This window comes from Podarcis bocagei (genome assembly GCF_964188305.1).
Source record: "Podarcis bocagei genome assembly, chromosome: 13".
Lineage (NCBI taxonomy): Eukaryota > Metazoa > Chordata > Lepidosauria > Squamata > Lacertidae > Podarcis > Podarcis bocagei.
The window spans coordinates 36,102,224-36,116,773 of NC_138138.1; the positions used below are offsets into that span (position 1 = coordinate 36,102,224).

Here is a 14,550-nt window from a genome sequence, read left to right on the forward strand (position 1 = left end):
TGCTGCCCTTCTGAGCAGCGATTAAAGTGGATAAGCCGCTTTGGGCAGGGCCAGACGTGGAGCTGCCAGGGTGTTATTCTGACCTCTGCGGATGCCGGCAGCAGCGGGCGGCTCCAGTCAATGTGCCACAAAAAAAGCCACCCCCACGCGGATCCTGAGCGATCCTATACAAGGAAGTCTTTATTGTACATGATTGCTGGAGGGGAGGGAGAGGTAAGGCAGGGCGTTGCGCTGGGAAGCGATCTTCCGGGGTTCGTTTGAGAGGGATCAACCGAGCTGGTTGGACCAGCTGTGGGATAGATTTGACGAATGCAGCTGCCCGGTAATAAGGGATTGCTGCAGGGATTGGACTTTGCCAAGTGAGATGCTCGCCCTCCTCTTAGGGAGACGATCCAAGAACGCCCCCCTGCCAACCCACCCCTTGCCCTGCTCAGTCTCTTGTGCAAACGGAGGTTTGACCTCCCCTCCCAGTTCACACTGGGATTTGATGTTGAACTCCATACATTCACATATTCGTTGGAACCAGAGAGGGGAGGGCGACTCCATCAGCGTGACATCATCCTCACAAACTCTGTAAGGCAAACGTGAAGAAACACATCAGTGCGGCTGGGGAGCAAGGCCCGAGAGACCTGGCTTCAAATCTACGAAGACTGCTGAGTGCTCCCTCGTCCTGACCTACCTCACAGGGCTGTTGTGCTTATCCAAAGGGAGATAAATGGCTGTGAATGCCACCGCCTGCTCCTTGGAGATAAACGTGTAATTCACATGTAAAATAATGATGCCCTGGTTGCCAATTTGCTACTGGGCCAAGTTCAGGTCTTTTGTGTTAATTCACAAAGTCCTGAACAACTTTAAGGACACCCAGATTCCATTCTCTCCACTTTGATCACTGAAACTTTCGGATGGGCACTCTCGGTGGTCCTCCATGCCCCCAGGATTTGGCCAACATTTACCAGGGTTTAGTGCTGCAGGCCCTGCCCTGTGGCACTACTTGCTCATGGAAGGTCAGCTGCAGTCATTCTTGCTCTCTTGTCTTTCAAAACTTGTATTATTCAGACAGGCCTTTGATATTTTTACCAATGAGTTTTTATTCACGTATTATTGATGCTTTTACTGCTGCTACTTGTAGTTATTTCAATTTAGTAAGAAGATAAACCTGTGCTGGACATGCACACGATATTATTCAACTGTTTTGGGTGTATCGTTAGTTGTTTAATGTTCTGTTTTGTCTAGCGCTGAATTTAACTATCTTTTGAAGTTCTTAAAATATCTGTTTTTAACTACCTTCTATCCATAATTCAAATCATTGGACTAGATGACATGGGGGTCCCTTCCAGCTCTACAATTCTACAAAATGTTGCTGCATTTTGTAAACGGCTTAGATGTTCCATTAACATGGAGCTGTACGCAAATTTTGTTAAATAAATGAAATGAAGAAGGATGAGGGAGCACAAGACGGGGGCAGCCCTGGCCTGAGACCCTACAGAGTGTTTGCCTGCTGGGGTAGGCAATATTGGCCTGGATGGACAAATAGTATGGCTCCTATGCTCCTATGCTTGCTAAAGGCTGGCTATTGTACCCTTTTTGGCTGGCAGTGAGCAGTCATAAGCAAATGAGTTACCAGTGCAATCCTAACTGTGCAACAAGATAAGTCAGTTCTGTCCCCTGGGGAAATTCTGCTTTTACATTTGCTGCTTCACCTGCGTCATTTAGGTTACTTGTGCTGGAAGTTGGTTGTGCTGTCATAGTAGCCTGAAATATCCCCAGAATCTGTGTTCTGAAATGACCTAGGTCCCGTTACCTAAGTTGTAAGGAGGAGGCCGCTGGATCAAGCCAGTGGTTCGCTTAGTCCAGCATCCTATTCTCAGGGGTCAACCTATGGGAAGGCCACAAACAGAACCTGAGCTCAACAGCACTCTCCCAGAATGGAATCCAGAAGCATTAAAGGTAAAGGTAAAAGGACCCCTCAACGGTTAAGTCCAGTCAAAGTCGACTATAGGGTTGCAGCACTCATCTCACTTTCAGGCTGAGGGAGCCGGCATTGGTCCACAGACAGCTTTCTGGGTCATGTGGCTAGCATGACTAAACCACTTCTGGTACATCAGAACACCATGACGGAAACCAGAGCGCATGAAAACGCCATTTACCTTCCTACCGCAGTGGTACCTAATTATCTACTTGCACTTGTGTGCTTTCGAACGGCTAGGTTGGCAGGAGCTGGGACAGAGCGATGGGAGCTGACCCCATTGTGGGGATTCAAACCACCAACCTTCTGATCAGCAAGCCCAAGAGGATCAGTGGTTTAGACTACAGCGCCACCTGCATCTCTCCAGAAGCATTACTGCCTCCGACAGTGGAGGTAGAACATAGCATTCAGGGTCATTAAGTCTTGCCTGGTGTGTTGGGACAACTCCCACACTCTGTTATCTAGTGCCTGCTCATTAAATTAGTACCACAACCACCCTGCCAATGGGGTTGCAATCCAAAAACAGGGCAGGTGGAGCAGGGAGGCTGGGTGGTCCAGCTCCTGGTTTACCCACCACCAGCAGCCCGTTTTGACAGGTGGGCTGTGTGCTACCACCTCCATGCAATTGGAGCAATCCAATAACTCTCTAACCCTATTATCCAAGCCCATTTAAGCCTATATCTTTTCAGCCTGTGCTCCTAAATCCCATCTCCCCAGACCTTTAAAGCTTTTAACCTCTCACCTTGTATCCCGATAAGCCTATAATCTCTTTCCATCAATCCTATATTCACCGATTGCATCTTACCCTCAAAATCCACCGTCCCGTCTCCATTGACGTCGGCTTCCTTCACCACATCAGCAATCTCCCGGGACGTCAGCCGCTCGCCCATCAGCCTCTGCATGGCCTGGTACAACTCATCCAGAGTGATCTCGCCATCCCCGTTGGTGTCAAACTGGAAACAGGGAGAGGCATGGTAGTTAGTTGCGGTGAGAGTCAGCATACTTAATCTGAACAGGAGCAAGAGGGCGAAGCTTAATGGCAGGAGATGCAGGACAGAAGAGAAGAAGTACCTCTTTGTGCAGTGGTTCGTTAGCATATGGAACTCATTGCCACAAGATGCAGTGGCGGCCAGTTAACCTGATCCCATTTTAAAGCTAACGGAAATAGGATATATCAATGTCTTATCGTCAGGATTAATGATAGGAAAGAAATCCAATTCAGTTTGCGTTTAAAAGGTGAACTGGTGTCATTCACGCATGCCAAAATAATAAGGAAACCAAAATGCAACCATCCTTTACAAAAGTCGCATTTCCCCAAATTTTGCAATGCCACGCTCCAGCCAAGAAATTGTGCCAAAATGCACATACGAGGGTAAAGTGTGCATAGGTAAAGGTAAAGGGACCCCTGACCATTAGGTCCAGTCGTGACCGACTCTGGGGTTGAGGTGCTCAACTCGCTTTATTGGCCAAGGGAGCCGGCGTACAGCTTCCGGGTCATGTGGCCAGCATGACTAAGCCACTTCTGGCGAACCAGAGCAGCGCATGGAAACGCCGTTTACCTTCCCGCCAGAGTGGTACCTATTTACCTACTTGCACTTTGACGTGCTTTAAAACTGCTAGGTTGGCAGGAGCAGGGACCGAGCAACGGGAGCTCACCCCATTGCGGGGATTCGAACCACCAACCTTCTGATCGGCAAGTCCTAGGCTCTGTGGTTTAACCCACAGTGCCACCCACGTTCCTTAAAGTGTGCATAGAGAAGCACAATTCAGTGAAAAATAATGGAGGAAAAATGCATTAAGGAAATATAAATATTAGTGAAATATTAGTGCTGTCCCAAAAAAAGGGGGGGGAGTGTACCAAAAGGATTTGCACCAAAAGGTTGATGGATTCTCATGAGAACTGAAAAAAAGTAGAATCTCCAGGTCCAGATGCAGTATACATCTGAAAACCACAAGATGAGGAGCAGCAGTGTAGGCTTTTGCCTTCCTGCCCTGCTTGTGGTCATCCGGTGGGTCACTGTAGTAAGTAGAATGCTGAATTAGATGAGAGTGGCCACTTATGGACCACCAAAAAAAGTGGACAAAGCTGTGAGTAAAATTCCGGTGTGGCAACATATGTATAAAAGCAAATTGATAAATAATAATTATTTAAATACAAATACAGTACACCTCATGATGTATGTGACCAGGTAACTTGTGTGCCTGTCTTATCTGCTTCCAGGTGCCAACTGCTGATGAGCAAATTAAAGGGTCTTTCTCTCCCTTAAATCAGACGTGGACCAGACAGTCCTTCAAATAAAGGAACCCTTTAAATAGAGCACTGTTCCCCTCACAGTGCTTCCAGCAGAGAGATTGTCTAGACCTTTGGTCTGATCCAGGAAGTTTCTTCCTCTTTCTTTTATTTTTTTATGGAACTAGCAAGGTTGGCAGAGAAGGGATAGTCATAGGGAGTGCTACGTCCCATCCCCAGCTTTTTGGGTGGGTGGGGATCAATGTTGTCTAGTTGGGTAATGAGAAGTTGGGGAATGAGAGGTGTTCAATTTTCTGGGAGGGAAAGGGGACATATGGCAAGCTGGGATAAGTGAATCTGTTTTTCTAGTCTTAACCACTTCTCCACATTTCCGTATCAGATTGTGGAGCTGGGAATTAAGTCGTCGTGAAAATTCACCAGCTTTTTAGTATGAATTTCTTCTAATGTGCACATTTACCAATGCAATTTTGCCCAACATACACATTTTTGCAAATCCATTTTCCCAAACAGAATGCACTTTCATATTTCATTTCCACTAACAAATGCATTTTTAACGCTAATTCGGGGAAGTGCGGGTTCTGAAGGGATGGCTGTTTGTGCATTGCTGCGGAAAGTGCGGTAGATTTGTTAGATTTGCCTTTGAATGAGAACGGAATCAGATTTCTGCCCCACCCCTGAGAACAAGAAACAAGGCTGAGAGAAAGAACTCCAAAGTCCTGTCCAATCCCAGCCCATCTTACCTCCTTGAAGGCATCCCTCATTTCCTGAAGTCCAATCATGCCCGCCGTCTCTGCCAGCAGCTTTGGGGTCATCATCTCCACAAAGTCCTCGAAATCCACGCGCCCTCCAACTGCAGTGACCACAGTCAGGTTAATTTCTTAGAAAACTCAGATATCTTGGTTTTCCCTTCAAGTTTCCTTACATATCCCTGATCAGCAGCCAGTTTGGGGCTGCATATACAGCATACATTTAAAGCGGATGGTTTCCTCCTAAGAATCCTGGGAATGTAGTTTGCTAAGGGTGCTGGGGATTGTAGCTCTGTGAGGGGTGGACTACTGTTCCCAGAATTCTTTGAGGGAAGTCATGTGCTTTACAACCTAATATACCAAAAAATTCAAACTAAACTAAAGAGATTAGATAGATAGATAGATAGATAGATAGATAGATAGATAGATATCTCAAATGGGGGGGGAGGGAACTAAAGAGAAAAAGAAAGTAAGATACATTAATAATAATCCTCATAGAATCATCATATGATCCTCATAAAACACAAAATTATAAATATAACCCTCACTCAACATTTTAACTTAAGCTTCACACATACGGAGAGTTGAATCCTCCCAGCAGGGAGAGCTTCTCCTTCCTCAGTCTCTCACCCTGAGAAAAGCCACTTTGACCTGCCTCTCATACAGGTCAGCTCCTTGTATGTATCTTCATTTATCATGTGTGTGTATATATGTATTATATATATATATATATATATATATATATATATATATATATATATATATATATATATATGTTTGTGTGTGTGTGTATGTATTAATATTTATTAAGACATACATCTAGTTAATGCTACTGGAGAGCCACCAGAAATCAAACATCACACAAGAAACCCAATCAAAAAGAAAGGAAAAATAAGGGGGGGGGGAGACAAGAAAGAAGAGAAAGATAAAAGAGAGATATTTTCAGTTCCCTGTCTGCCAATTGTGTGTATAACCATTATTCAGAGTATTTAACATACTGTATTTTTCGCTCTATAAGACACACTTTTCCCTCCTAAAAAGCAAGGGGAAATGTGTGTGCGTCTTATTGAGCAAATGCACAGCTATCACTGAAGCCAGAACAACAAGAGGGACTGCTGCGCAGCAATCACTCTTGCTGTTCTGGCTTCAGGGATAGCCGCACAAAGCCTCTTCAACAACATTTGATTCAGAATATTTTTTTTCTTGTTTTCCTCCTCTAAAAACTAGGTGTGTCTTATGGTCTGGTGCGTCTTATAGAGCGAAAAATATGGTATATACTCCAGAATCATTCTAGCTATGAATAATATCTAGTTACTGTGGTTGGGCCTGTGCTTTCTAAGCAGAATCGTGGGTGAGCCTGAAGTCCAGCCACTGCATCACACAGGAAGCTGCCTCACTGCTTCCTACCACCAGCTCCACACAAACCTCTTTTCCCTCTGAAATGGCAGAGAAGTCAAGGGCTGGTTGAATCCCAGGCAAGCTGACAGTGGCCATCCTTTATGTTAGAGCCAACACCCATTGGAGACCCAGGTAGTGATATCAGGACTCCTTCCCATCGTCAGCCTTCCCCAACCTGAGGTCTTCAATACTCTTTGGGCTACAATTCCCAGCAGCCCTTGCTTAGTATTGTTCATGGTAAGAGATTATGGGAGTTGTAGTCCAAGATTTTGGAGGGCTGCTAGCTGAGGAAGGCTGCCTTGTATCTTCAGTCCAGCACCATTCTTTATTGAAATATTCAACCCAGTCCTCGGAGACCAGGCACTTACGATTCATGTTGATCTGCTGCGACAGTTCGATAAGCTCCATCTCAGTCGGCATGTACCCCATTGTCCTCATGAGGTTGCCCAAATCTTTGCAGCTGATATAGCCATCCTTGTCCTTGTCAAACTCATCGAAGGCCTCACGGAGCTCTGTTTTTGCAAAACGGGAGCAGCAAGAGTAGCAGCAAGGGTAGCAATAATAACCGAGTAAAGAAAACCTCTGTGTCATTGCTTTTCCAGGTTTTTACCTCAGGGAACACTTCCTCTGGAAGGCCTGCTGAAGGACCCTCTAGCACCTGCTGTGGAGTTCCAACATGTTCTAGAAGATTCTGGGTATGTTTTAAGGCAAGGGTATAGAAGCCATGGCCCTCTACATATTGCTGGACTACAGCTCCCATCGTCCCTGACCATTAGTCATGCTGGCTGGGGCTGATGAGAGCTGTTTTCCAGTAATAAGATGGAGGGCCACAAGTTCCTCATCCCTTTCATAAGGCCTCACCATCATTCCCCATGAACTGGGTGTGCAATCAATATCCCCTATGGCTAGGGATGGGCGCATCTGTCCATTTCACTTTCCCCCAGTTTTTTATTTTTCCAAACAGTTCTCCACCTTTTCTCATCAGTTTGCCATTTTATGCTTTTAAAAGGTCCTTGAGAAAATTCACCAGCATTTTAGTTTGAAATTCAAGTAATTTCAAGTGTGAATTTCACGTGATATACAGTTTTAATGAAATGTGGGTCAACATAGACATTTCTGCAAAGCGATTTCCCATGATATATGTCATTTTCACCAATATATACATTTTTATGCATACTTTACCCTAAAATATTTTTGTAAACATTATTTAGCTGGGGAACTACACTGCAAAATTCAGAGACGTGTGACTTATAAAGGAAGGCTGTGTTTCGGTTTGCTTGTTGTTGCGGAAAGTGCAAATTATGTAGGTTTGCCTTTAAATGCAAACTGGATTGAATTTCTCCCTCATCCATGTTTATATTAAACACCAGAGGAAGGTCAGTCATGTTTGGGAAACTCTTTTTATGGGAAGCTCAAACGTTACTGATCTTCCCATCAAAGAATCCCTCATAATCTTCCAAAGCAACTCAGAATTTCCCAGAACAATTTAAAAAAAAAACCCAAAGCTGCTGCTCAAAAGTATCACAAATGCCCATCCTACTTACCTTCGATTTCATCTGCTCCCAGTTCCCGCTCCTGTAAGGCAGATGTAAAGTCATTCATAGTGATACAGGCACATAGGAAGGGAGGAAATGAAGAAGTCTTGGTTCACAGTCCTCAACCTCACAAGAAACTACTCCTTCCTCCTGAGCTGTAGAAAACAAGATCCCCAAAGCCCTAATGCCCAACCAATCTCTCCACCCAACCCTTCCCGACGCCCAAACAAAGGCTCCTCTTCCCTAAGGCCAATCGAAATAATTGCATCGCGCTGTCAAAACCACAGCAATGCTCCCGTTGAGTTGACAGCTCAATATTTACAGGCACACAGAAGGACAAAGCAATGAACTGGAACACTGCCCAGAATGACAGAGCCAGTGATCACAGTGAAATGGAGGAACGGAGAAGTGGGGCGGCGGGGAGAGAGAAACCCTACACAATCCTAAAACTCAGTGACAAAACCCAGGAGGTGCAGAGCCCATGGAGGAGCAACCATGTAGCTGCAGATGTTTGGAGAGAGAGAGAGAGAAAGGCTGAGACCATCTCACTGTGCTTTCTGATTCACAGAGACCCATCCCCGAAACTTCAAGCAAGTACAACCGAGGGTGAGTCCATGAGCTGGCAGCAGCTGAGTGCCTTGAGGGTCACTAGAGATGCGTACACACCATATAATTAAAGTACATTTCCCTCCCCGTAAGGAATCCCGGGAGCTGTTGTTTATTAAGGGTACTGGGCTCTGTCAGAGGTAAACTACAGTTCTCAGGTTTGGGGGAAGGTACGCTTTAAATGCATGTTAGGGCTGCAGCAAGATATCATAATCTGCTCCACTACTGAGCCTGGGGTAGGACAGGACAGATAATTCATACTAAGGGGGAGGGAATTAAGAGATGGTTCACAGGACCCAGTCCCAGTTATTTTGCCTTAGACTCCCCGCCCCCAGTCTCCAGCGCCTTCCCTATTATAACCTTTTAAAAACAAAAGTTTGCTCACAAGATGACTGGGTGTGCTGCACCCGACAGTGCCAGCGACAGCCTCAGACACCCCCAACCATTTTAATTTGCCCGGCAGTTAATTTGTGCCCCCGTGGCCCTGTGCACCGAGTGTTTTAGTTCCTACCCAATGCCCCTGAGGCCAGCTTAGCCCCCGACTGCCTTTCTCTGGCATAGTTTCCCAGCATTCAGAGACCCAGCCAGGTTATCCATTTGGCTGTGGTGGTGACAGAGAATAGGTTGTGAGAAGGGTACTCCCACAGGACACGCATATATTTACATTTCCCATCATGTCATTTTGACCGAAAAGTTGGGGCATGTTTTGGAAACCATCTAATAAAAAGGAAAAAAATAAGAAAACCCTGCCTGCCAGAGGCAAAAGGGGAATGAGAGATGGCAGCATGCAAGACGCGTTGCCTCTTTCAAACCAACATTCTAGAAGTTAAATCGAGCCCATAGAATTCCATCTCCCTCTTGCTTCTCCAACGCACTAGACTTCTCCTCCCGGGACCTGGGTCCTCCAGAACACCATAAACTGCAAGCTGCCTTCGTGGAGCTGAGTCTGGAATCCTTGGGGCTCCTCATCCCACCGGGCCCCACTTTTGGTTAATTTCCCTTGCAGAGGAAAATGGAAACTCAGCCCTTGCTTTGGCTGACCGTTCCAGACCGTTTGCCCTGCCCACCTGGGCTGCTGCACCCACTTGCCCAGTCCCCCCCCCCGCAATGGCCATACCCCCTGTTTCTCAGCAATCCCCTTGCGCAGGAAGATGCAGGCTGGTCCCAGGGTGTTCTGCATGGCGCTGAGTGCTGCGTGTCCTGGTCACCCTCCGTACGGTCCTTCTGACGCTGTGTCCCCTTCAGCAGAAGAAGAGATGGCTCTTATGGATGAGGATGTTTTATAGAGGGGAAAGGGGATTATCTCTCCCCCCTCACTTCTGATCCTCACCCCCGCTGTCCAGGCCTTTTTGTTCTCCTGCTAGCTGTGGTATCTGCAAAATAAATCCCTCCTCCCCTCCCCAGATTAACATCTGCCGCATGGTAAGAGCTGGCAGCCAGGACTCCTCAGGCTGGGCAGAGGATCCAGAAGGGCCCAGAGAGTAATGGGATGGGGTGCAGGGTTCTGCTGCGGCTGTCTGGGAAAGAGGGAGTGGGATTTAGTGGCAGATTTGATCCAGAACTCTTGCTGGGTCGTTGGGACACTTGAGACTCCTCCTGATGGTCGATTTATTTGTTTATTTGTTCTGATTTGCTTGCTGGGTGGCTATATGGCAACGAGAGTTCATCTTACATTCACCCTGATTTGCTCACAGTGTGTTTATATGTCTTCCTATTAACCAGCCATTCATATTAGACTTTGCCATTCATTTTCCTGTCACTTTCCTAACTGCAAAAGTGGATTTGTTGCTCTAAGGCACCAGAGCGCTTTAATCCACTTCAATTGCACAAACCTAAATTTCCCAGTACTGTAAGCCCTTGGATCCCTCCCACAGAAAACTGAGAGTCTGGAGGCACCCCAAGGGCCAATGAGTTAGGCTGCCAGCATGCCATGCTTTGAAGCACATTGCTCCCCCCCCCCAAGAATCCTGGGGCAGTGGCGTAGCGTGGGGGGTGCAGGGGGGGCCGGCCGCACCAGGCGCAACATCTGGGGGTTAGGGTTAGGGGGCACAAATCCATGGGTTAGGGGGCGCAAATTACTTGCCTTGCCCCGGGTGCTGACAACCCATGCTACGCCACTGTCCTGGGGGCAGTAGTTTACACCCCACAGAGCAACAATTCTCAGCACCTTTAAACAACTACAGTTCCTGGATTCCTTGGGGAGGGGTGATGTGCCTTAAAGGTATTACACACACACACACACACACACACACAGAGAGAGAGAGAGAGAGAGAGAGAGAGAGAGAGAGAGAGAGAGAGAGAGAGAGAGACTAGATTTCTGTGTAATTATAGTGCAGCGGGTTCTTTAGGGCAGCCATGTTATTTTATACAGTTAGAGCTAGACTGCTTTGTGTGGGTTCAGGGGGACCCCCACCCTTTTCCCAACCCACTTCCTTGGATATCTTTTCGCACAGGTTCTGCCTGTCACTGGGATGGGGAGACGGGATCAGGTTCACCTGTAGTGTACCTGGGTTAAGACGCAGCAGCTGTCTCTACCAGGGAAAAAAAGGTTGTGAACCCAATATGTGGGTGTGTGGGTGTGGGTGTGGATGTGGATAAAGTATCTTTATAGAGGTATGGAGTGTGGTGGATGAAGAGCATTGGTGCGTGTGGATAGGAAAATAAAGAGCATTTGTCTTTTTAAAATGTAAAGAGCTTCTTGTTTTGATGTGTTTGTTTGTTTGTTTGTTTGTTTGTTTGTTTGTTTTAGTTTATTTCTACAAGTGGGAGTTGTGCTGAGATATAATCCTCACCAGACAGGCAATGCCTTGTAAGGAACAGCATGGAAAATGAAACTAGAACTAGGGACTGAAGCAATGCAGGGACTGCATTAGTGCGATTGTTAGGAATGTTGTATAGTCACTTTCGGACAGTAAAAGAGTTACCGTTCATCTACGGCAGACTCTGGCATTCATTAAACAGCAGCAGCAGCGGCAGAGGCATCCAGTCAGGTATCAGGTGTGCCACACAATTCGGTCTGTTGTCTAGTGCATGAAATACGAGTCAAATTACCCCCATCTGTTCTAATTGATGCATTAATTAATAAATAAATTAGGCCTGCAATTTTCTTAAATTAATTGACTTGCACTAAGAACTTTGGACGGGCAAAAGAGCTGCCCCAGTTCTTCATAAATTGTTCAACTGTTAAATATATATATATATATATTTATTGTTGTTTTAGGCAGGTGCTGGCTGCAAGAACTGGATGGCAGCCATAATATTTAGAAGAGACATTTTGCAGTCTCCCATACAAAGAAAGGAACTTTTGCAGGGCAGCGTTTGGGTAGAGAGCAGAGGCAAATTTAATACCCCAAGTAAGTAAAATAATAACTGTAAGTATATAACTAGCCAGTGCTTTTTTTCCCCTGGGGGGACACAGGCAGAGCCATAGCTAGGTGATCTTGCACCCCGGCAGAACCGTCCAGATTCGCCCCCTAGCCACAGACAAATTAGCTCTTCTTTCGGCCTCTCATCCACCCCTCCCCCCATTCAATTCACCCTCTATTTAAAAACCATTTCTTATGAGGCAATAATCAATATTTATATTTATTGACATATTTTTAGCTGATTTTGCGGGGGAGGCCATTGCCTTCACCCCTGGCGGGGACCCACCTCACCACCCCCTAGCTACGGCCCTGGACGCAGGGGTGTGCATGCCCCTAAACATTTTGTGAACCTTTGTACTTTGTGGTGTAGTGGTTAAGAGCGGTAGTCACGTAATCTGGGGAACTGGGTTCGCTTCCCCGCTCCTCCACATGCAGCTGCTGGGTGACCTTGGGCCAGTCACACTTCTGTGAAGTCTCTCAGCCCCACTCACCTCACAGAGTGTTTGTTGTGGGGGAGGAAGAGAAAGGAGAATGTTAGCCGCTTTGAGACTCCTTAAAGGGAGTGAAAGGCGGGATATCAAATCCAAACTCTTCTTCTTCTTCTTTTGTCCATTTACTGTATTTATTTTTCCTGATTTGAACTATAAAATGGTGATTTTTCTTGAGTCAAAATGAGAGTACCCCTAAACATTTTTTTTTGGGGGGGGAGCACCATAACTAGCTAATATTTCTGGTCAATCTAGTCACTTAGCAGAGATGATATATTGATAGACCTGACCTCTGAGCAACTTGGGTTGTGTAAACATATCATAACATCCACAGTAGAACAAAATCAACTCAGTCCATCAAAGGCTTGTGGAGGAAGGTGAGTATTTACCTGGCCGAAAAAGGAGTCAGTGAGTGCGGCAAGAGTATTGTTAGCCCAGAAATGGAGACAAGAAGAAATTCCAACGAAAGAAGAATGGCAGACGAAATTAATGGACTATGCAGAATTGGACAAAATGAGAGGAAGGATTCGAAACCTGCGGTACCAGAGATTTACAGAAGATTGGAAGAAGTACCGTATTTTTCGTCCTATAGGGTGCACCGGCCCATAGGACGCACCTCGGGTTTTTTTGGGGGGGGGAATGAATAATAATTAAAAAAAGCTTCCCCCGACCCCAGCCCCCAGAACAGGCTGCTGCCCGCAACCCTTGCGAGCCCGCGGGAACTCCCGCCGGGCGCGCAAAGCTTGCGGACACTCGTGCTTCGCGCTGCAGGCTGCCGCCCGCAAGCCTTGCGAGCCCAGCGGCAACTCCCACCGGGCTCGCAAGGCTTGCGGATAGCTTCCTAAAGTCTGGAGAGAGAGAGAGGGGTCGGTGCGCACCGACGCCTCTCGCTCTCCAGGCTTCAACGAAAGCCTGCATTCGCCCCATAGGACGCACACACATTTCCCCTTCATTTTTGGAGGGGGAAAAGTGCGTCCTATAGGGCGAAAAATACGGTATATGAATTATTTGAAGAGCAACTGTAATCAACAAATTACGCTAGTAGGACTACAAGAAGTTTTGTAAGGAGAAATATACGAAGTGTTACAAAGTAGAAAAGGATAGAGATATTGGTTATGAGTTTGAAATGTAATAGGGAAGATAAGAAATGCATACTTAGAGATTAGATTGGAAAATTTTCAGACAGGATTGATGGAAGTCAAAAATTTGAATAAGATGTAAAAGTATGTTTAATTACTGTTGAAAATGATATGTCACACACACACACACACACACTGGTACCTCGGGTTACATACGCTTCAGGTTACAGACTCCGCTAACCCAGAAATAGTGCTTCAGGTTAAGAACTTTGCTTCAGGGTGAGAACAGAAATTGTGCTCTGGCAGCGCAGCGGCAGCAGGAGGCCCTATTAGCTAAAGTGGTGCTTCAGGTTAAGTACAGTTTCAGGTTAAGTACTTAACCACTGTGTGTGTGTGTGTGTGTGTGTGTGTGTGTGTGTGTGTGTATGTATATGTGTGTATATATATATATATATATATATATATATATATATATATATATATGGGTCATTGAAGGCGCCAGTCAGACCCCACTGGAGAGAGGGTTCCACAGACAGGGGCCACAACTGAAAAGGACCTAGAATCATAGAACTGGTGACTTTGAAGGAACCCCGAGTCATTTAGCTCACCTCACCCCAGTGCAGGAATCCTGCCCACAGCCATCCCTGAGTGGGCTTAACCACCAACCTTCTGGTTAACAGCCAGACACACTGACCCATCTCCCTCTGAGCAGGAGACAGGCCTCAGATGAAGATCTAGGGACCTGGGCAGACTCCGTTCACATCTCCTTCCCACTCCATGGACAAAAGCCAACTGAATTGTCGGTTGAATCTTACTTCAATGGCGGTGGTGCTGTACTTGTGGGGTGTAGGCTCGCTTGGAAGACGTGTAGGTAGCATGACACAAACACTGCTGGGTGATCCCAGTGGCCCCTTCCAACTCCACAATTCTACCATTCTGTCTTCCCACACCTGGTCTACCGCCTGAGAACACCTCGTTCTGGCTAGGGGCCAGGCCATTGCTGTCCCAAGGGGAGGAGAAAGCGGGATGGTGGGACGTTGGGGGCCCTGCTCTCCTTGAGAACCTTTGGCTTCCCCTCGTGGCTGCCATGGCAACCAGGTGGGTTCTTCTTCCTTC

The 14,550-nt window shown here is 46.5% G+C and overlaps 1 protein-coding gene across 4 annotated transcripts; it reads right to left on the bottom strand.

Annotated features, from left to right (window-relative positions):
* Nucleotides 1-155: 155 nt before the first annotated feature.
* On the bottom strand, nt 156-14,515 carry LOC308572738 (calcium-binding protein 5). 4 transcript variants are annotated; one of them, XM_081169104.1, is made up of 8 exons: nt 14,385-14,513; nt 11,427-11,525; nt 9,620-9,741; nt 7,906-7,936; nt 6,730-6,873; nt 4,958-5,067; nt 2,772-2,919; nt 156-571 (listed from the first exon to the last, which is right to left on the bottom strand). In XM_081169104.1, the coding sequence occupies exons 3-8, from the start codon at nt 9,680-9,682 to the stop codon at nt 546-548; spliced, it is 522 nt and encodes a 173-aa protein (XP_081025230.1). In that variant the 5' UTR covers nt 9,683-9,741; nt 11,427-11,525; nt 14,385-14,513; the 3' UTR covers nt 156-545. The 4 variants fall into 4 exon arrangements, with proteins under 4 accessions (XP_081025230.1, XP_081025231.1, XP_081025232.1 ...); XM_081169105.1 differs by lacking the exon at nt 14,385-14,513 and adding an exon at nt 14,250-14,374; XM_081169106.1 differs by lacking the exons at nt 11,427-11,525; nt 14,385-14,513 and adding an exon at nt 14,250-14,319.
* Between the last annotated feature and the right edge of the window lie 35 nt (nt 14,516-14,550).